This window comes from Chaetura pelagica, unplaced genomic scaffold (assembly GCF_000747805.2).
Source record: "Chaetura pelagica isolate M959 unplaced genomic scaffold, ChaPel_1.0 scaffold386, whole genome shotgun sequence".
Taxonomy (NCBI): Eukaryota; Metazoa; Chordata; class Aves; order Apodiformes; family Apodidae; genus Chaetura; species Chaetura pelagica.
The window spans coordinates 1,218,217-1,239,421 of record NW_009953703.1 but is presented as its reverse complement, the minus strand read 5'-3'; the positions used below and the strand labels follow the sequence as shown (position 1 = coordinate 1,239,421).

Sequence of the window (21,205 nt, the reverse complement as noted above, 5' to 3'; positions counted from 1 at the left end):
CCACTTACATTTTCTGGACTTCTTTTATCTAGACAGTACAACCATGTTTCTGGGGTTTTTTGGTTGTGTTTGTGACTGTCAACTCCGTGCAGAGCCCCAGCTGTGTGTAAGCCAGCTCTGGTAGTAGATAGAAGAATGCAGGAGCCTCCTTGTGCGGAGTAACTTTGCATCAGGTGCCACTAAACTGCTGGGAAGGACACAAGCTGTCCCCCATGCTGTGCTGCCACCGGGAGGTCTTGGCTCACGTGTGTGGAGCTGGGGTGCTGCTAACCTAGTGCCACATGGTGTAGATACCCTCTCAAAGTCAATAATGAGGGGTCTGATTGAAGAATGTTTTGAAATCTGACGTTTATCTTGTAAAAATGTTTCAGAATCCAAACCATTGCTGCTTCGACTTTAAACCATTTCTAGTCCTTTTTGTTAAAAGGACCATAAACAGCTGGAAGGAAACTCTGTCTGTTATTGAAGCACTACATTAATCACCAAAAGCAAATGAGTAAAATGCTCTTTTGATATTCTAATGTAAAACCAAATGCATGCTACATCCAGAAACTGAAAACTGCAGTAATTGAGCCAAATTATTTCAAAGTAGAATACTCACCATCCATCAAATGTGATAATGTGTGGATCAGTGAAAGAGTAGCAGTTCCCTGTTGGGAGGTCTTGAACTGTGACCTAGTTAAAATGAAATGTGTAATGAATACAGTCTACACAGCAGTTTTTCTTCATTACTGTTCCTCACAAAACATTAGGGGCAGGATTCACATGTCAAGTACAAACTAAATTCTGACTTCTAAAATATGACTGCGAATGGGTACTAAATAGGCTTTGCTTTCAAACAAAGGAGTTTAATCACATGCAATATGGGCATTCAAAGTGCTCCTGTTCCACCTGATGTAATGCACTGTCTTTCTTCATCTGGTAATAAGTGAAGATTTTTTATTAAACTTTTTTTTCTAAGAACTAGACTGTTCACTGAAATTATCAAGAGAGTAGAGTGCTCATTAACTGGTACTAATTTTAATTCCTGAAGTGTGGTGTGAGGTATGCTGTAATTATGTAGTATTAGCATGTTTTAGCAGTAGTCACATCCTGTCTCCCAATTTGACCTTAGGTTTCCTGATACAGCATAAGAATGACTGATTTGTACATTTGATGTGCAGGTTATTGATTAGGTACTGGTAACGAGGGCCCAAACCAGGTTGCTGGAGCTCTGTGCATGTGAATAAAAGAGAAAAGGATCTACTATAGCAATCAAGATCTTCAGCTGCGTCAGCTCTGGGTTACTTGGGCACAAGCTGGGTCACAGATGAGATTTGAGAGTTCTGGTGCCCTGGAAGGAGCAGATATGCTTGTGAAAGCCAGAGGCAGGGCAACTCCCTTCCGAGCTGCAAGACGTGAACCTTGGGCAGTGCTGGGCCTGCACTGCCTGATCTGCTTGAGGTGGTGTTTTTCCATTCTCTGCTCTCCAGTGCTCAGAAACGCAAGACTGGACTCTGTAGTGATTTGCAATATGAAGAGGTCCCAGTCATACTGGTAGGAGTGAAATGAAATATTGTGGTTTCTCCCATATCCAGTCTACCAGGATAATATCTTGGCCAGGGCTGTAAATTCTTTGCTTGCTCTTTGCCCATGAGAAGTCCAGAGGGGCAATTCAGTTAGTTCTGCCACAATCCGGGAGCGGGGAAGAAGGATGGCCACTCTATCCTTGTGCAGTCTTTCAGTGACAAAGCAGAATTTAGCTTTTAGGAACAGTGGTGAAATTAAATACATGAGTAAGGGGGTGAAGATAGAACCACACTTCCTGACAAAATCCCTCACCCAAGGCCATACATCATCTGTATTTTAAAACACCCCTTAACCATCGCAGAGACATTACTTAGACACCCACCAGTGTCTGGCATCCCAAAATGTTAGAGTGATTGTCTTGAGGACTGAAAAACTGAACACCTCTTTGAACAGCATTTCGATCTGAGGTCAGTTGTGCCATTTGTATCTACACAAAGAAGTGTCTAAGACTTTTCCCATTTTATCCATGGCTGCAACCTTCCTTTGTAAAACCCGTGCACAAACAAATCCATGTGGCCCTTTCTGCTCTGCTCTTTTCTTGCATGATACCAGCAGAGGATTCAAGTCCTCATTGTAGGCAGTTTTAGGTTGATGAAGAAATCCACCTTATGTGTCTAAGTGTGTCGGAATGTTCTGCCCACCATTTCCATTCAATTTTCAGATAAATCAAAAATATTTGAATGAGTCTAAAGTGCTAAAGACTATGTGGATTGTAATATATGGATTTTTCCTGGATATCTTGCAGGAACTGTGTTACATTAACACCTCTAATTAACTGCAAAGCAGCAACAGAGAAATGGGGGGGAGGGAAGGTAATATCTATTATGTTTCCACAGATCACATTTTAACTGAGATAGATGGAATTTATTATTAAAATTGATTAATTCCATTTCACGCTTGCTACATTTTCATATTTTAATGGAAGCATTTGTAACTTCAAGGGGAAAAAAAATGGGTATGTAAGTGCACCACACTGAATTAGCTGCAATTTCTGGTTTAAGAATCTTAAAAAATTGAAAATAAGCCTATACTGGAAAGGAAGGATATAGTCCTGTGCTAGATGTTTTACCTTTGAAGACAAAAATTCTTCTGGTTCAGATTAATCTCATTCTCCCATGAGCAAATCATCAAAAATCAGAGCAGTGAAATTATTGTTATATATATGTTCTCAGTTATTTAAAATATACCAGCTTGGATGTGCCACATCTACAAGAAATTTATTTGAGGCCAAACTGTGCTCTGGTTTCTTTTCTCAGGTGGTGGGATTAGGGCTCTCACACCTTCCAGCTGAAGCCCTGACAGAGCTTTGCAGACAAGGGATCTGTCCCTATTCCCATAAGCATGGCTTGATTCCCTGATTGATTCTTATTATTTTTATTTTGGACACTCAGTACAGGGATAAATGCTGAGATGGAGCAGCCCTGTGTATTGTCAGAGGTGTCCCAGTGGCTCCTGGCATAGTCACAATAGAACATGGCACTGCTGAGTCCCATCCTTCTTTCTCATTCCCGAGGCACTGCTTTTCCTTCTCCAAACCCTCAGTTTTCCCTCTCCCTCTTTATTAAAAAGGTGCTGATTCCCTAACCTGGGCTCTCCCTCTCTTTGCTACCAAAGCATACAAGCACCCTGGGTTACACCCACAATGCAGCTGTTGGTTTTACCAATGTGCCAAAAATCAAACCTAAATCTGTTCAAGCACAAGGCTTCACATGTTCATTTTTACTTGGTGTATGAAGAAGCTGTGTTGGTTTATTCTGCTGACAGTGGTCCCCAGGTTTTTTTATGGTTAAGGTTTATCGCTGGTTTTTGCAATCCTAAACTTCCCATTCAAACTGGACACATTTTCTGAATTATTTTAGGACCTGACCTTCACATCCTTGGGTGTGTAATCCCTCCAAAGCAAATCCCTCTGTCCAACTGGCTCAGCTGTGATGCTGCTGACGCGGGTCCCGTCCTGAGCAAAGTCTGTCACCGCCGTCACCGTCAGCACGGCTGCCGCGCAGCTGCTCTCCGAGCAGGGCCCCCTCAGCAGCTCCACATGGCACGTTGAGAGGGCAATGTCTGGGGGCCCTGGTAAGTGGCTATCTGGAATGAACACAGAGTCTGGTAAGAGTTATCCAGTTGCCTGTACCCTCTTTCCTATCCAACACAATCCTTTCACGTTCCAGGACAAACACGCCTTGAAACCAGATGGGGTTTGCATGAAGGCAGTTGTGACTGACTCAACCTGACATCTCTCTGCACAACCTACTCTGCTCTTTTTTTCTCCCTGCAGTAGACAGTTCACTAAAACTCAGTGGTGCTTTTCTTTCCACAGGTGCTTATATTTCTAGAATGACAGTCTTATCTTTATGGGTGCATGCCCAGGGAATGAAGACGAGTAGTTCTCATGACACAAAAAGAGATGAGTATCTGTTTCTGCTATTTTTTTATCTTTCACTTGCATCATTATTATTATTGTTGTTATTATTGTTATTGTATCTGCTGGGAGTTACTTAATTTAAAACAAAACAGAATTTCTGATCTCGATCAGGCAAGTCAGTTTTTAGTGAACTCTGGATCCACAACAGGAAGGCAAATGCAGCACATACGTATTTTTGGCTTAGCTAGATTCTGGTGCTTTACTTTCCAGTCTGTAAAATGATGGTAGTTTCGTTTCTATCTTTCACAAAGTCACTGTGTGGATAAATTCACTAAAAGAATGTGTAACAAGCTGTTGTGGTACTGACTATTTAAGTATCTGTGATGGGTGGGATGTAATGGATGGTGACAAAATCAATATGATAATGGCAACTCAAGTCATTCATGCAGCTCTGCCTCTACACATGATATCTTTCCTAAAGGAACCTCTTCTAGCAGCAAGACTGGTAATGTCCACTTCTCTTGGGTCCTGACCCTTCATGCTGAGGTCTCAGGGAAAGGACAAACCTGTATTTTCACTTCCACAGATGTGTGCTTTATTTAGAAACACTGAATTATGATAGCATTCGGTTCTGAGCCATCTGCTCTGCATTTTCCATAGTGTGTGTCTGCTCGTCAAGAAGTCACTCAACCTTTCTTGAGTCCTTTGGTGGGCAAAAAATGAAATCATGGTCCTCCTGAAACCAATCAGAATCTTGTTGCTAATTTCAGGAGTGCTAGTGTTTGTGCTGAGTATTCAGTTTTCTGTCCTGGAACATTAATTATCAGCTGATAAGAATAAAGTTCTAGAAATGGTGACAATGTAATTAATCTGATGTGAAAATAAGTGATTTTCAAATAATTTCTCCCATTTGTTGAATTGCTTACTAATTTATAGGAGATGGCATTCAGTATTTTAAGTTGGAATTTCTAATACAATGAGGCAAGCAATGTTTTATTCCTTATGGACAAGACTCATAAAACATAATCTAAATTAACCCTGTAGAGTTCTACAGGAGCTGAACTAAAAAAATCTACAAATATTAATGACATATTATCTCTCATACCAAATCCTTAAAGGCTGCCTCATATCTTATAGAAAAGTCCTGGCTCATTTTCAAGGTCCTTGATTGAATTAAACTGGAGGTTTCCATAAGGAATAGCAATTGCCATTGTAGCCCCACGAGCTGTGCTCACAACCCAGAACAAAAGTTCAAAATCAAAGAAAATCATCTTGTCAAAGTAGTAACGATAAAATTAACAGAGGCCAAACTCCAGTGGCTCTGCTATGGCTTGGCATTCATTATGATGTTGTCTGAACTTGGAGAGATATTTCTGGGCTTGTAATTAGCTTTCTTATCACTTATTCCCTACATAATTAGCACAACAGTGTTATATGGATTCAGCCAGACAGGGAGCTTGTCATTTAATTTATTTGGTATGAACGAATCTCAGCTAAAATGGTTTTTATTTTCAAGTTATGGCACTGTGGCCAACACAATGTCTTTCAGAAGCCCACAGTGTTCCTTCAGATAAACTAACAGACCCTAAAGAGAATAAAGGCACAAACCAAACATGAAGTTATGCAAACACCCAGCAGCAGACACTTGACCTTAAGTATACACAGATATCTCAATTGATCATTAGCAGCCCAAGTGTCAACCAAGGAAACAGCCTCAGGATGGAGCAATCAAGGGCTAGAGCTTGTTATTAGTCTGACCTGCAGAAATGAGTTGATTAAAACTGGTAGAAATTTTCCACAATGATGACAAGTCCCTGTTGTTTCCAAGTGGTCAAGTTTTGCCTTTGTCCTGGAACCTCTTGGCACCAACACATTAAGGTCATTGACAACTGGAAAACAAATCTGCTTCTGTAAATCTTGTCTCCCCTCTTTCTCCCGTGTCGTGGGACTGGAGAAGACCCTGGCAAAGTGCTCCACCTACAAGAGCCAACACAGCTGCTGGAACCATGAGGTACTGTTCAGTTTAAGATCATTTTATTATGATACAATTTGAAATATTTTTCCTCTTCTGTCTCAGCACTTGGCTGATGTTGGGGAGAGAAAGGGGAGGGATTCAGAAGGGGAAAAATACCAGGAACTGAGTTTTGCCAATATTTTTTTTTAAGTTGACTTTTTGTGGGTAGAGAAACTGTAGCTCTAATTCTATCTCTAAATATTTTTTTCCTTGAATCACATATGGAAGATAAATAAATACCTTGTTAAAAAAGAGTTGAGTGTTTTATTTAATGCAAATGGAAATTAAATACATCTATGACCCCTTGGTTAGGCATGATATTGCACCAGATTAGCCTGGGAAAAGCTTTTACTGATTAAAAGAGCAAGAGAATTTTCTAAGTGACATTGTCAGTGTTTTCAAGTAAAAAAAACAACCTTTAGGAAGTGAATAATATATAAGTATAATAATGATTTCTTTCTTCTGTATTAAGTTAGATAAAAGCTGTAAGCCAGCAAAAGAAAGAAAAAGGCTTCAGTCCACATTTACTGAATAATAAATCTGCAGGTGAGCTTCTTATTGATAATTAAAGAAATTATTCTACCTAAGACCTTTGCTGCTACAAAAACTTGAAATGGATTTTTATACTCCTGGAATTTAAAATAAGCTCTTCTACTCATAGTTATTTAATCTATAATTCTCAATAGATTACCATTCAAGTTGTTACCACTCACTTGTGTTTTTAAATTTTTTTTCCTCAAAAGCCTGAGTGATATTATCATCTATTTTATATGGTAAACAAATATATGTCCTCGTTTGTTGATTTTTATGGCTTCTGCCCTTTGTTGTTATTTAAGTAGTATAATTCTATTGGAATTTATTGTAACAGAAATACAGGAAAAAATAATCACACTGATTTGATGGTGATACATAAAACTCTTACCCAAATCCTCAGTACTTAGCTGTAAAGTAATTTTACAGGAATCATCATGCCCAGGACAGACAATGGGTACAGTGCTGAGAACAGTCAAAACATGCTCTTTGCCATCCTCTGCAATTTGTAATGATTCTGGCAAAAACTGGAAATAAGAAAATCCTTTTTAGATCATTTTGACAGATTAATTAGGCAATAATGACATTTATGAAATTTTGAGAGGTTTTAATCACTTGTAAAAAGATATATTTGCTTGCAAAAAATAACAGTTTTAATAATAATCCTTGTAATAATCTTTGTAATAATGAACTTCAACTTTATAAGGTAAAATTGTTGTTAAAATACTTTAATATTCTTGGCAATTAAGAAAATGTTTGCTGTTGTCAAAGTGTCTAATTGCTTCTCATCTCTTAATCTCAAAGCAAGTTTTTCCTTAAGCCTGAAAATAATAACATGAAACCATAGAATTCATTCACTTTTAATATTCCTGGTTAAAAGGAGCTCCTGATCTAATACAGTGGTAGAAATTCTAGAAAGATTGAGGACCTAAAGCATGGCAGTAGCTCATGGCCATGGGCTCTACAGTTATCCTCTGTCCCAGGTGCCAAGTGAGAGAATTTTGCCTGATTCCTCTTTCCTGCCATCCCAGGATTTCTCCATGGATAATACATTACACATTATAGCTTGGGTGGTTTGTGCCCTGGGGAGAGAGCTCAGGTTATGTCATTTCTGTGTATCTGCTCTCTTGAGGCAAGAGCAGAGACAGAACTCGGGGCAAGTCAGAAATGGGAATTTCGACTCTCTAGGAAGTTCTGGCATTTCCACAAAGACTGAAACTGTGCTTCAAAAGTCACATAGAATAAACTGCCTGATTTGTAAAACACCATTCATGGAGACATGAATTGGAGATACTCAGAAAACCTCCAATTCTGCTGGACTGTCAGACTGGCAGCCTAATCCTTGATTGAGATTAGACCCTTTTTTTTGCACTCGGTGTGAACTCATCTTCAGCAATTTGGTTTTTCTAGTGCCCAACCATCAGAAAACAATGGGTCAAATTGATTTTTTTCTCTTCACTTTGTTCTGCTTTAGTCACAACAAAATTCTGCATCCTTGTAGGTATGTCTTCCCATTACACATAACCACCAGAGTGCTTGGCATGTGTTTAGTAGGTGTAGTTCTGTCCATTCTTTATGGTGCATTAGTGTCACCTGCTCAAAGTGCTGGTGGTGACTTCAGGGCCTCTTGCAGACAGACTGAAAGCCAGAGAATTTGTTAAGACGTTTTCTCAAAGTGAACATAAAAACAGCTCTGGTTATGATGATCAGGGCTTATGTTTCTGTGTCTTGTTTTTTTCTGAGCATGTCAGATAATGTATAAGATTCCCTGGGGATACACTAGACCAGTCAGTAAATCAGGACCATCAGCATTACCTTAATCCCAGCATAGAAACCTTTGCTCTCTTCAGGCAGCCAGTGCTGCTCAGGAGTGTCCCTCGTAAAAGCAGTGACAGTGCAAAAGACCTGCAATAAATAAACAGCACATGCTATAGCTTTTCTTGAAGAAAAATCATATAATGATGCATCTTCCTATTGATCAGACCCTTTAAGCTGCCTTTTTTTTTTTTTTGCTTTTTTTTTTTTTTTTTTTCCTACTGTTGAAATGTATTTAGGGGTTTCACAGACTCTTAGGGGTTGGAAGGGACCTTAAAAGATCATCTAGTCCAACCCGTTGCCAGAGCAGGATCACCTAGAGCACATCACAAAGGAATGTGTCCAGGAACCTCCTATGTTCCAGTTTGCACCCATTGCCCCTTGTCCTACCACTGGACATCACTGAAAAAAACCTGGCTCTGTCCTCCTGACGCTGCCCTGAATGTATTTGTAAACATTGATGAGGTCACCCCTCCGTCTCCTCCAAGCTAAAGAGACCCAGCTCCCCCAGCCTTTCCTCATAAGGGAGATGTTCCACTCCCTTAATCATCTTAGTAGCTCTGTGCTGGACTCTTTCAAGCAGTTCCCTGTCCTTCTGGAACTGAGGGGCCCAGAACTGGACACAATACTCCAGATGTGGCCTCACCAAGGCAGAATAGAGGGGGAGGAGAACCTCTCTTGACCTACTAACCACACCCTTTCTAATACACCCCAGGATGCCATTGGCCTTCTTGGCCACAAGGGCACATTGCTGGCTCATGGTCATCCTCCTGTCCACCGGGGCCCCCAGGGCCCTTTCTCCTACACTGCTCTCCAGCAGTTAGGGAGAATTACATTGTTCATAGACATTGCTGTCAGGATCAGGACATTAGCCCTTGGGATCCTAGATTTCAGTCTGTCCACTGGATCAAATATCTTTTCTCTGTACCATGTTTGTAAGCAGGTATTTTTTAAAATTTGACAATCATCTGGTCTCAGAAACTGTATCAGCAATATAAGAAACTCCTTTTTTGTTTTGTTTTGTTTTGTTTGTTTTGTTTTTTTTCTTACTGCATTATGAAAGAAGATGCAGATGTGCCTACAGGGTTTGTAAAGAAACCCAAAACTATAAAAATTCCCCCTCCCCCTCCCTGGCAACCAAAAACAATTAATCAGGCCATTTATGTTTTATTTCTAGCATGGTCACACAACCTTTCTCTCTGCTGAGCCCACACACCATCTGCCATCTTCATGTTTCATTGGCTTCAGAAAACTCAAACTGCAAACATCATTTCTAGGATCATAAGATTAAACTACAGAAATTTTCCTTAAAGCAAAGGACAATAGGCTCTGAAAAACCAAAAACAATTAATCAGGCCATTTATGTTTTATTTCTAGCATGGTCACACAACCTTTCTCTCTGCTGAGCCCACACACCATCTGCCATCTTCATGTTTCATTGGCTTCAGAAAACTCAAACTGCAAACATCATTTCTAGGATCATAAGATTAAACTACAGAAATTTTCCTTAAAGCAAAGGACAATAGGCTCTGAAACTATACTTTTGAAAATTTTGGTTGGGCTTCTTCTAAGAAATGGAGTAACAGATTGTGACATACTAAATCAATTCCAAATAGTCAGATGGCATATTTATAGCTATTGCCTTTTTTAAGCCTTGAGTAACCCATGAGAATGAATTGGACCAATCTGATTTATTTTCTGTTGTGATAAACTTCTTTGAATGGATTTTCCAGCATCACCCCCCAACCATTCTGCTCTTGGGACCTCTCACTTGCCCTCTCAGGCACAACCTCCATAGCCAGGGGCACCAAAAGAGTCACAAACCCAGGGCATTCCTAGATCATATGATTATGGGGGCATGAGTGACATAGCACTTTGGAATATTTCTTTTACTACCTTCTTTTACTCTTCTACATAACCATCAAGTGACGATTTCTCTCCAGACTGAAGAATCCTCTTTCCTAAATCATTTGCACACAGGGAGAGTGCCCACTGGCAGCACAGCATCATTTGTACTGCTATGGGAAAAATCAAGTGCTTTCTGTACTCTTCAGGTGGATTATTTCCTCTCCAGCTCATTCCCAGGCCTTTTTAAGTCATGTTTATCTTCTTAAAATTTTTCTCTCCTTTGCTGACAGCTCCAGCCACTTTGGCCCAGTGAAAATGGTGTTACTTGTACGTAAATGAAAACCCTGAGGTCATACTGGGTCTACTGGAGGAAGGAAAGACACAGAGAGATTTTAAAGTTAAAATTTCTCTGGTACTTTGCAGTTAGCCAATTTGCCTCCAAAGCAGAACAAGTTGTCTCCTCAAGGGTCATAAGCCCCTCTTATCATTAGATATTTATTATCTCCAAGCATTCCTTAGCAGTTTGCGTTCAGCTTACAAAGTTTTCAAGAAACTTCCTGTGCTGGGAAGGCAGAAAGTGAATGTTGATCTTCCTCCTGCTGCTTCTCCTACAGCTGCCACAGGGAGAGTCTGCAAAATCGGGGTCTGACAAGGCAGTGACAGCAGAGAAAGGGTTCAGATAACATATATTCTCCCTATTAAAAAAAAAGAGTAATACTGATCCTCTTGCAGAGCTCCTTGAGCAAATCTAGTGCAGCTGCATTGCAGATTCTGTATTTACACTCTCTGGGCTGTTCACTCTTCTGGCTTTAATGCTTTTTTACCAAAAACGTTCACACAGAGACCTCCTCCTGAGCCCCCCACGTGCAGGGTTCCAGCCAAGGAGGGAGCTGCCATGAGAGGCAGCAGGGTCATACATGAGGATATTGTTGCCTGGCACCAACAGAGGCATCTCCTAGTGGTCTTCCTTAAAATGACATTCTAGGAAACATCAAAACCCAACTCATGCCCTGTGAACACTGTATTTTCTCACATACATATTATAGAGGTATAGTTTATTGGTACAGCACTGAACACTAAGAGAGAAAATTATTCTGTAAGGATGCAGAGAGATATTCTTAGACTACCAGTCCATTCCTGTTCTATCTCCAGCACTTCTGGAGACTGGCACAAAATTTGCAGATTTGAAATGTACAGTCGTCATGAGTTACATTTTATTTCTGTCTTTTCTATCATTCCTCCCCTTGTAGTGCCTTTACCTTGTTAGGTGCACACTTCACTTCACAATCAGCAGATATGTTCATCGGCTACTGAGCTACAGGTTGACAGTTTGTCACATAATTATTAAGATAGTCACTCCAAGGAGGGTTTTTTTTTTTTTTTTTGCCTTCAGCTAAATACGAGCTTTTTTTCCTCCAGTTCAGTAATCAACTTTTTCTCTCTCTTCTTCCCCCCTCTCCCCATCTCAGGATGCAGCCTTTCTAAAGGAAAGAGATAAAAGCACCACTGACAGCAGTATGCTGATGGCTGTGACAGGTTAGGCAGTATTTTTCCACAAACTCATCAGATCTGTTAGAAAAATCAAATTATATTTTTTCATCATGCCTTTTAAAGGTACAGATAGGTAAGGGTGCTCTCAGACAGGATGGTTGGATTGTTTCTGGGCTTGGCTTCTTTCCCCCATGCACCAGCAAATCTTCCCATAGGGTGGAAAACAAATTTTAGGCACAAAATTCTGCTTGAAAAAGGTCCTGGTAGCCAAGAATTTTCCTCTGTGTTGCAGCAGATTTCCATCCTTCTGTGGAAACAGTCAGATTCCTTCCCACTTTGCCATGAACCCTGTACCTGAGCAGCATGTTTAGCTAAAAGCAGAATTTGCTCATTAATTTGATGGGGGTCAGGTAGCTCTGAGAAACAATTCGGGAGAGTATTTTAATCCTAGGACCTTTTCCCACCTCCATGAAACTTCTCTCTAATAACTTACACATCAAAATGTGGTGTGTTTTTTTCAGAGATCTCCGAATCAAAAGCTTCCCCAAATCAGTTGTTTATACTCCCTTTGAGCATAAAAATGCTTCCACTTTCACTTTTTTCCATGCTCCTAATTACTTCTGAACATAGCACAGGGATCATCTGTGGCAGCTTGAGCATGTGGTGAGAGACTCGGGGCTGAGAGCAAACAGAAAAGCTCAAAAAAAGTCATATCCCTTTTTGTTGCCATCTTCAAAGGAGGCACGTGCCAAGGGGGGGCACAGAGGGGGATGCTGGCCAGCACTTCCAGCATTACTGTGCTTCCAGTTCCATCAGCCTCTCCCAGACATGCTCAGATGAGGGGCTGGGTTCCCAAAAGAAAAACAGGAGATGCTTGTCATCAAAACCCATCCCTGTTCCTCAGTCAGGTACCTCCTAGGTTTGCCAGGCAATTTTGGGGCTTTGGCAGAGGTCAACCTCCATGTATGCTTCTCAAGGCACTGGCAGGAATGGGGCCACCACCCATCTCAGCAGTGTCCCAGGAACAAAGCCACTTTTCCTCAAAATAGGGAGAACTGGTAGCTGGGAGTACTGGGTTTGGGTCTGCCCATCAGGACTGCTCACGTTTTACCTGAGCAGTCACTGAGCAGGAAAATAAGTAAATGCCTGTGCTGGTCCCCAGCTGTGGTCTCTGCTTCCTTTCCCAGTGCAGCGTATGCCTTGGGGTGGGATGCTCCCTTTGAAAGAGCAGGACATGCATCTAACCCTCAGCTGGAAGTACTAGCGACCCATCTCCTGTCTCTCCAGCAAGGGCCTGGGCTGTGTTGTAGTGCCAGAGGCCCCACGGGGACAACGCTGACTGTTTACTTTTACTGGTAGTGATCTTCCAAAGTTTACACACAGCCAGGTACCTCTGAGTAGGAGTTGATGGTCTGGATTAAAAAGTAGATGAAGGCACTTTCCTGACTCTGCACGCCCAATCTCCTGAGAGGTGTGGGCATTCAGGGCTGCTGCTTGGATCAGGAATTTATGTTGGCCACCTGTGGGAAGCTCCCGTCTCACCATAAGGTTCTCTTTAGGGATACCTGCTACTTCCCATTCACTGGGCAGGGAAGTCTGCAGGTGCCTCAGATGTGAATGATTAACTCTGTTAACTCCAGGATTGGATCCACCCTCCCACTACCTCACCCATGTCAACTGGCAGGCTGAGGCTGCAAGGGTAAGAGTCACTTAGGCTCCCTCATAGCTCTCATGTGAAGAACTGGGCATGGAATTGATCCTGCCAGGTGAAAGAGTGTTTTTTAGGAGTGTCTGGAGAGGGCTTTCAAGGCCTACCAGCTTCTTTTGTCTCCTCTATTAAACACTAATGGGCCAGGGTTAGAAAAAGCCTCCAGGAGTCCCTCTGCTGGGAGCTGGGGAGTGCAGGAGGGAGCTGTGGTTTACAGCCTTGATGAAAAGAGCAGAGCTGAAAGATGGCATTTCTAGGGAAGCTAGAGGGGAAAAAATGCCATAGTTCTCATTAGCTCAAAGAAATGATCTGGCTGTAGGTGTTTGCAGAGAGGGGTAGGAACAAAGCATCTGGAAGGGCTTTCCAGAAGGGTTAGCAGGAGGGGGAAGGTAGAGAGAATCTGACTTGGTGTTAATTAATAAGCTAGAGCTTAGAGCTTTTGACCACCGATTGCTCCCCGTGCTGAGCTGCAGAAGGGAGGGAGCTGCTGCAGCAGCATGACCTGACGCTGTGGGAAGTCCAGCTCCAGTCACCCTGCTGCTTGTTACATACACAGGCAGCAGCTCTTCCCAGTTGCCAAGCGGCCAGACAGTCTGTGGAGGCTGCCTGTGGGTCATTCATCTAGGAAGGAAAGAAATTTTCCCAATTTGCTCATCCTTTTTCTGCTTTAACATCTCTGAGTCCACCCAGAACTCAGTTTCAGTGGGGATGCTCCTCATTTTCTACCTGAAGGTTGAGAAAGAAATTGCAAACTTGGATGTGACCTGCAAACAAGCAGGTCCTCCTATTCCTATTGTTGACTTTGTCAAGTCCAGTGCTTGGGATGGGATTAATATTTAAGCAAGGGGAAACTTAACTCCTCTTCCCTAGTGAGTGAAAATTAGTTTATATATTGAGGCACTAAATATTTTTTTTTTTTGGCTGGGGCATATTTGTCTGCTGTTGCAGACTACCATGCAAAGCAGCCACTTCTAGCACACAGCTCAGAAAGGCTGGTGTTACTGAAACACTTTTATTTTACAATCTGCATCACAGTTTATGTTTGGTGACAATTGCTCTTTGCTGTATGAACTTCTGGATTGCTGTGCTGAGCAAAATCTGCACAGTTTTCTTCTAAACACCCTTCTTTCTTAGCATAACTCATTACTCACAGTGTGCTGCTATAATTTATAGATGGCTGTGCCTCGAGGAATGAAGTGACCTCTGTCACTACCACATAAATAAGGCTTAGGAATGCCAGGATTTTCGTATCAGATGGAGTAGGCTTCTTTCAACGTTTGTATAGAAATAGTGGCATGTTATAGATTTATTTCAGGCTGCAATAGTTTTCTGAACATTTTGCTGGCAACATTACTGTCTGAAATAACAAAATTGGAGCCCAAAGATGGGGTAGAAAAGCACACATGATGGCTATTAAAAAATAACTGGCTGTTTAGTCAATACAAGTTCAGAAATGTTGGCCAGTAAATCTCGACTCCTCTCTAAGGGTTGACTGCATAGTGAAATGTATCAATAGATATTCTATTATGTGACTAACCTATTACCTGGAGACTTTCTGACAGGTAAAAAATAGCACAGATATCAATCACCTACAAGGTGATTAAAAAAAAAAAAAAAAGTATCTTTTCACTTGGCTGTAGTTTTTTTAATCAAGAAATAAACAGAGAAGGTGCTGATTTCAGGCTATGAGAGCACTGGGGCCGAAGTCAGGCTAAGTGCAGGTAGGCAAAGAGTAGGTTAAACAAAAGGAATCAGTTTTCAAAATGCTGCAAATTCTGCATCCTAGGGGACAAATTCTGCCCTGAATGTCACCCACGTACCCTGGCAGCACACAGCCGTGGGGCAGCTACTGGTGGGCTGTGCATGGAGAAGGGGAAAGAGCTGGTGAGGACTCTTGTTTGCTGGGCTCCTCTCCAATACGGCTTTTATCAGTGGGGATCTGGCCTCCCTTTAAAGCTGCCTAAGAAATAATTCTCCCACCTACATCTTTCCTGGGTGGTGAAAGATGCAAACTGCCTCTCTGCAGTGGAGTTGGGTCCTCAAGGTCTGACTCCTCCTTTAGTGACAACACCTTTCCTTTGAGGTAGTCCTAAAAAACTTAGTAAATTGCTTCAGATTTACACCGTTAGTGGGATCTCCTTCGCTAGAGACATTCAAACCCGCCTGGACACGTTCCTGTGTGATGTGCTCTGGGTGACCCTGCTCTGGCAGGGGGGGTGGACTCAATGATCTTTTGAGATCCCTTCCAACCCCTAAGATTCTGTAATTCTGTGGAGAGGGGAGTCTGCCCCTTTATGACTCTTACTAGACACCCTGAGTGGGATGGCAAACACAGTGAAATGATTTTTGAAACCTTTATTATGTAAAACTGAAGTTCCAGTTACAGCTGAGACTTCATTACTTGGTTTTCACCAGTGATGATTTACAGATAATTATAATTAAGCAAATAGGCCATGAAGACCTTAAAAAAAAAATCTAGAAGAGAACATTTTAGTTTCACTATACCCACTAAATTAAACACCTAGTTTCAGCAGAGGACAAAGGACTTACTCTAAACTTAATATAATTAAAATGGTCTTGTAAAGATTTGGTGATGCTACTGGTAAACTGAACTACATTTTCTCTGAATCCCTCAGGATTGTTAAAACTAAATTTCAAGTGAAAATATTTTTATGAAAATATCTCTTTGTAGCACAAACTTCTTAAAACTGGCAGAATTGTCTGCCTCATGTTACAGTAGAAGTGAGAGCAACATCAGTCAGATTCTGAACTCAGGAAGCATAAATATAAGGAGAAATGAGACAGAACTATCTCAGTTGTGCTGCTGTTCTAAATGACTCATCCTTTCAAGAACTGGAAAAAACTTCTTCACATTTCCTATGTATCTTAAATATCTCAAAGAAGAGCTGCAAAATGCCAAGACTCTTTCCAACCTACTTTTAACACCAGGCCATTATCCCTGTTTATTCTTTCAGTTTGTTGCAGCATCACTAATGGCTCTCTGGCGATAAAAATTATGAACCTAATTTAACTTTAAAATTCTTGTTTCTGTACCATGAAAGGCCATGAATTGGTACACAAGTCAATTCTTTTTTTCACATCTTGTGTTGGCTTCTGTTTTGTTGTTGTTGTTGGAACTGGAGCTAGAACTGTGTTGCTATGTATGCCATCAAGTATACTTCTTAAAGATTGCTTTGTAATGAACTCTATCTTTCAGTATGTTATTGAACCAAGAATTTGGAATCAGAGAGGCAGAACACCATGAAAAAGACCATAAAATAAACCTCCCTCTATTTTAAAATGTGCTGTTTTCTTTTCTAGTGAAAAGATGCGATTGTGTCTCTGGTCCATGAGTATAAAAATCACCAAGTGCCTATAGCTGAGCCTGCCTCTACTGCAAATTCTCGCTGCTGCAAGATACAAAAAGTACTAAGGAAAAATGAGCTCAGGCTCATGTACCTACTACTCCTCCCAACTTCATGGCATTCAAGCTGTAATGTAAGTGCAAATATTCAGGTTGCCCTTAGAAAACAGGAAAATGGATAGTTTCTGTGAACTCACTGCTGTTCAAAGAAATGCTACAGATCCTGAATCTGGAAAATGTCGTTTAATAATCCTGTTGCAAAACAGTTTCAGTACGTTTTTACTGCAGCAGTTGTGAGTATAACGAGCGAGGAGCAGCACCACTAAAAACACAACAAAGACTGAAGGAAAGGATTTAATCCCCCCGAGTGTTGGACCATTTTTGGCAGAAGGCAGGGCAGCATTACCGTGTCTCCCAGTTTGAGATCTACACCGTTCATCTCAACGTAGGAAAATGGCTGCAGGGTCATGTCCTGCTGGATCTGCTCTCTCTGGCCAGGGGTGGACAGGCGTGACCAGACCACAGCAAACTGCAGTGCTGGCTTCATGGAGGGGAGGCTGTAGGCGCACTTCAGGTGGACACGACCTTGCACAAGCTCGGGAGTTATCACTGGTTGCAAAGCCAGACTTGTAAGTTTGTCTGGAAGAGGAAAACACAAGAAGGATGTATCACAAAGTGCTATTTTAATATTACATGGCTTGCACAACATGAAGGTTTCGATATAACTAAACAATGTTATTGTTTATATTGAAAAAACATTTTATATTCTTGTGATTGGATTATTAACTATGCAAACAAGAAAATGTATTTAATATGAAATGCAAAACTTGCTGATTTTGTACTGACTACTTTTAATATTTGACCTGTTTTTTTGTTGGGGTTTTTTTGTTGGGGTATTTTTTTTTTTATTTAATTATTATTTTGCAGTAAGAGAAATGTTATCAAAATGAAGCACTCAGATTAATACAAATTAATTACTCTGGCAGAGGCCATCAGCTTTGCATTCCCCCAAAGCACAGCCTTTTGATCCAAGTTTTGCAATAAGTACAGAAGAGATGCAAGAAATCATCACTTTGCAGAGGTAAATAGACTCTCAGAGTGCACCCAGCCCGTATTCTCATGCTGGGAAGATCCCTTCCAGTCTTTTCTGGCCATATGTAGGTTGAGTCTGCTGTATATATTCTCCCTCTCCCCAGAATAATGCCAATGCTCTAAAAATACAGCCTGCTTTCTATAAGCTTCAACATGTAACGAGGTCTGAAACTTTCCTTCTTCTTAAACTTCACTTTCTAGGAAGCAGACACAAAAAGGTGTGTAATACTGTAGGGTGATGTTCTTTCATCTCAGGAGACCTGGGCTCAAATGTAACATGAAGCGGGTTCAGATGCTTTGAAAGGATAAATGAAGTAACTTTTTTGGAGCAGAAAATAATACGTTAACATCTGTCTAGGGGAAATAACAAGAGGTAAGAAAAAGAAACAAGTTGCTTAAAATATTAATATGGGCCAGTAGTTTATATTCTTTTCTCTTTTGTTCCTAGGGCAAGCTGCCTCAAACCATGACTCACATCATGACTTTCTGCAGGAAATTATTCCACAAGGACAAAGTTAGGTGATCAGCTCATGGGAGGATGTGAGCAGAATTGCAAGCACCTACTCCATTTTTCCCAACCATAGCCTTTCTGCCAAGCTATGAAGATTTAAATACATTTTGTTTTGCAGCTAAGAAGTGCTGACCAGTGCCCTGTTCCCCAGCTTCCAGTGGAGGGGGCTGGGAGATTGACCCCAACAAGAAGCTGTGGTGGTGCCAGCTGGACCTGGCTCTGGGGGTGTAGAGGCTCCTGTGGTGCAACGGTCACAGCTGAATTTAAGACAGTGAGTTAACAACTCCCAACAAAAAGGTTTCAGCTTTGGGTATTTTCCATTCCATACGTGATACTGTAAAAACATCTAAAGAAAGAAGTTAAAGACTCAGGAGAGGTGGAACTCACTGAAACACCCAGACAGAAGGACAGCATTGGTAAGAAAAAGGCAGAATTGGTTTGGAATGGATGGGAAGGAATAAACTTTCATTTATGAAAAATGATGGCAGATTTACATCACTGAACAGCTGTGGATCAACAGAAATGACAAAACTAATCACCCAAAGGGTATTGGTAAAAAACCAAGGGGAGTGGGAATATTTTAGTTTCAAAAGCTGAGTTGAAACTGGAAAATTACTGTATTCAGCTTAAGAAGTAATTTCTGAGAGAGAATTGTGGAAATGAAAGAGCAGCTTCATTTATTTTAATGGATATTTTTTATTTCAAATAGGGAATGAATCTCATTTTCTTTGAGATTTTTTTACCTCCCTTTTCTTCATGTGGATGTGTTAAAATATTGATAAAGATAAGAAAACAGGTATTTCTCTCTTTAAAATTTGTTTAAGCTTGAATTTTGCCTGACTGAAAGGTGATGACCCTGGCTTCTCAGTGTGCCATGTGTCTGTCCAAAAATGCTGAAAAGGAAGTGCAAAGGTAATTTTTTTCCTTTTGAGAGAGAACTGTCTTTTCTGATCAAATCTATATGCACCTGAACATGCTCAGAAGTTCAGAAGGTTTAACTGAGGGAGCAATTCCTTTCTGCTATTGCTTTGTTTCCTAGCTACCGAGCAGAGCTTAGATCTCTTCTAGTGGGTTGAGAATTATTTCTGACGAGAGTAATTATATAAATGTCGTGAAAAAGATCTTATCAGTTTGGGGTTGTTGTTTTGTGGGTTTTTTTTCCTTTTTAGTGTTTCAGAATTATTTATTTTTTGAGGGAGGATAGTGGATTATTGAAGATAAGAACAGACCTCAGACACAGTATCCTGGATACAGTGCCTCAAGAAAGCTGAGATGCCTCCTCTCACTCGCTGTACAACTTCAAGCCAAAGTGGAGCCAAAGACAGTTGGAAAGGTTACATGTGAACTGTAACCAAGCGAAGAACACCTCAGTAATACAGTCCAGATTACATTTTGCACTGGAATAATAGCTATTCCTCAGGAGCACCTTGGAGTGCCACTGATTTATTTTCTACACGGTCTGTATCTCACTGGAAGAAACGCTTGACTCACAAGGTCACCGAGATGGTCCCAGTACTGCAGTGCCCCTTGAACATGCAGCCAGGGAGGCATATACAAGGCTTTTTGATAAATACTTGACTGACCCTCACCTTCAGCACAGTAGCCCATGCATCCTTGAGTAGGCTGCAGGAGATACACAAAGAACTCTCCACAGTTCCTGACGGCAATGGGTATCCGAAACAAGCAGCAGTCCCTGGTGCCCCCGAAGAAGACCTGCCAGGTGGCACAGGCTGTCAGCCTCTTGCTCTCACCAGGAACTGGCAGGGATTCAGACTTCAGAGACAGCCACACCGGAGCTTGTGTCCCACATTTATTCATCTGGGGATGCACACAGAAGAAACCATTAACCGCAAATGCAGTAGGACTCTGGTGAATCGCTGACACCCAAGACTCTGAGTGTGGTGAACTTGGGAAGGCAGTGAAAAAGCTGTTTGTGGGAATGCAAAGGCTGACAGAGCACAAGGGGCAAGCAGACACTAGCACCAACCTGAAGAAGGACATTGCTGTGCTCAGAGCTTCACACATGCAGCACTTTCCTCCCAAATGGTTACAGCTTCAGCTGCCACCACCTTGACAGCTCCTGCTCTACCCCTCCAGCACACACTGGACCTGTCTTCAGGGCCTGAGCATCGGCCTCATTCTTGAAGGGAAACATATATCCAGGATATATATGATTTGATTGGATTCCCTGGGGTTTTGACTGTCAGGTTTCTATTATTAACAGGTTCCATTAAATCCCTGGATCCCCCGAACACAGAAAATCCCAAAGCAGAAGGCTTTGGCCTTCAGTGGTTTAAGTTACAGCATTTTGAGTCATGGCTGGGAGAAGATGCTTCAAGTTTACCTTTCCCAACTTGCAGAAGGATGTTCAAGCAACTCAGATCTGAATTGCCCTCTGTATCTGCCAGTCTCTTTCCGCTGACTGCGATTATACAAATCTGTCTTTAATTTAAGCACCTCAATAATGAGATTAAGCATAATCTGAGCCTCATAAAATGCACGCAGCCAGTTACAATGGCAAGGTATTACTCTGCACCGTTGCTTATCATTTGCCAATATGCAAAACATACAGGTATTAGAGCTAAGGTTTCAAAATTACTACCAAATACTGACAATAATTTACTCTCAGATACCAGCTGTGTTCCCCAGAGCATGACGGCTGCCTTTGCTTTGCATTTCTTCAGCCAGAGATAATGAACTACCTCTAATAGTCCAACTCAGGGGATGCTCTTCCTCCTGTTGTGAAGATTTTGACTCTGTATCACATTGAAAAAAACCCCAACCCACCATTTTTCCTCCTTGTCCCAGGTTTGCTGTGTAACTGCGTAAGATCAAAAGTTGTTTTGTGACAGCAGGGGAAGCAGTGGAAGTCAAAGGATAAATTTATTAAGTCACATGCC

At 41.4% G+C, this 21,205-nt stretch overlaps 1 protein-coding gene across 1 annotated transcript in view; it reads right to left on the bottom strand.

Moving 5' to 3' along the window:
• LOC104391153 (von Willebrand factor D and EGF domain-containing protein-like) overlaps positions 1 to 21,205 on the bottom strand; it is an 88,426-nt gene that overhangs the window by 53,287 nt on the left and 13,934 nt on the right. The window contains exons 3-8 of the mRNA XM_010000388.1: positions 19,895 to 20,123; positions 17,109 to 17,341; positions 8,292 to 8,381; positions 6,868 to 7,003; positions 3,437 to 3,654; positions 602 to 675 (exon numbers count right to left, since the gene is read on the bottom strand). Of these exons, the coding sequence (XP_009998690.1) occupies positions 602 to 675; positions 3,437 to 3,654; positions 6,868 to 7,003; positions 8,292 to 8,381; positions 17,109 to 17,341; positions 19,895 to 20,123 (980 nt within the window). The remainder of the gene's footprint in view (positions 1 to 601; positions 676 to 3,436; positions 3,655 to 6,867; positions 7,004 to 8,291; positions 8,382 to 17,108; positions 17,342 to 19,894; positions 20,124 to 21,205) is intronic.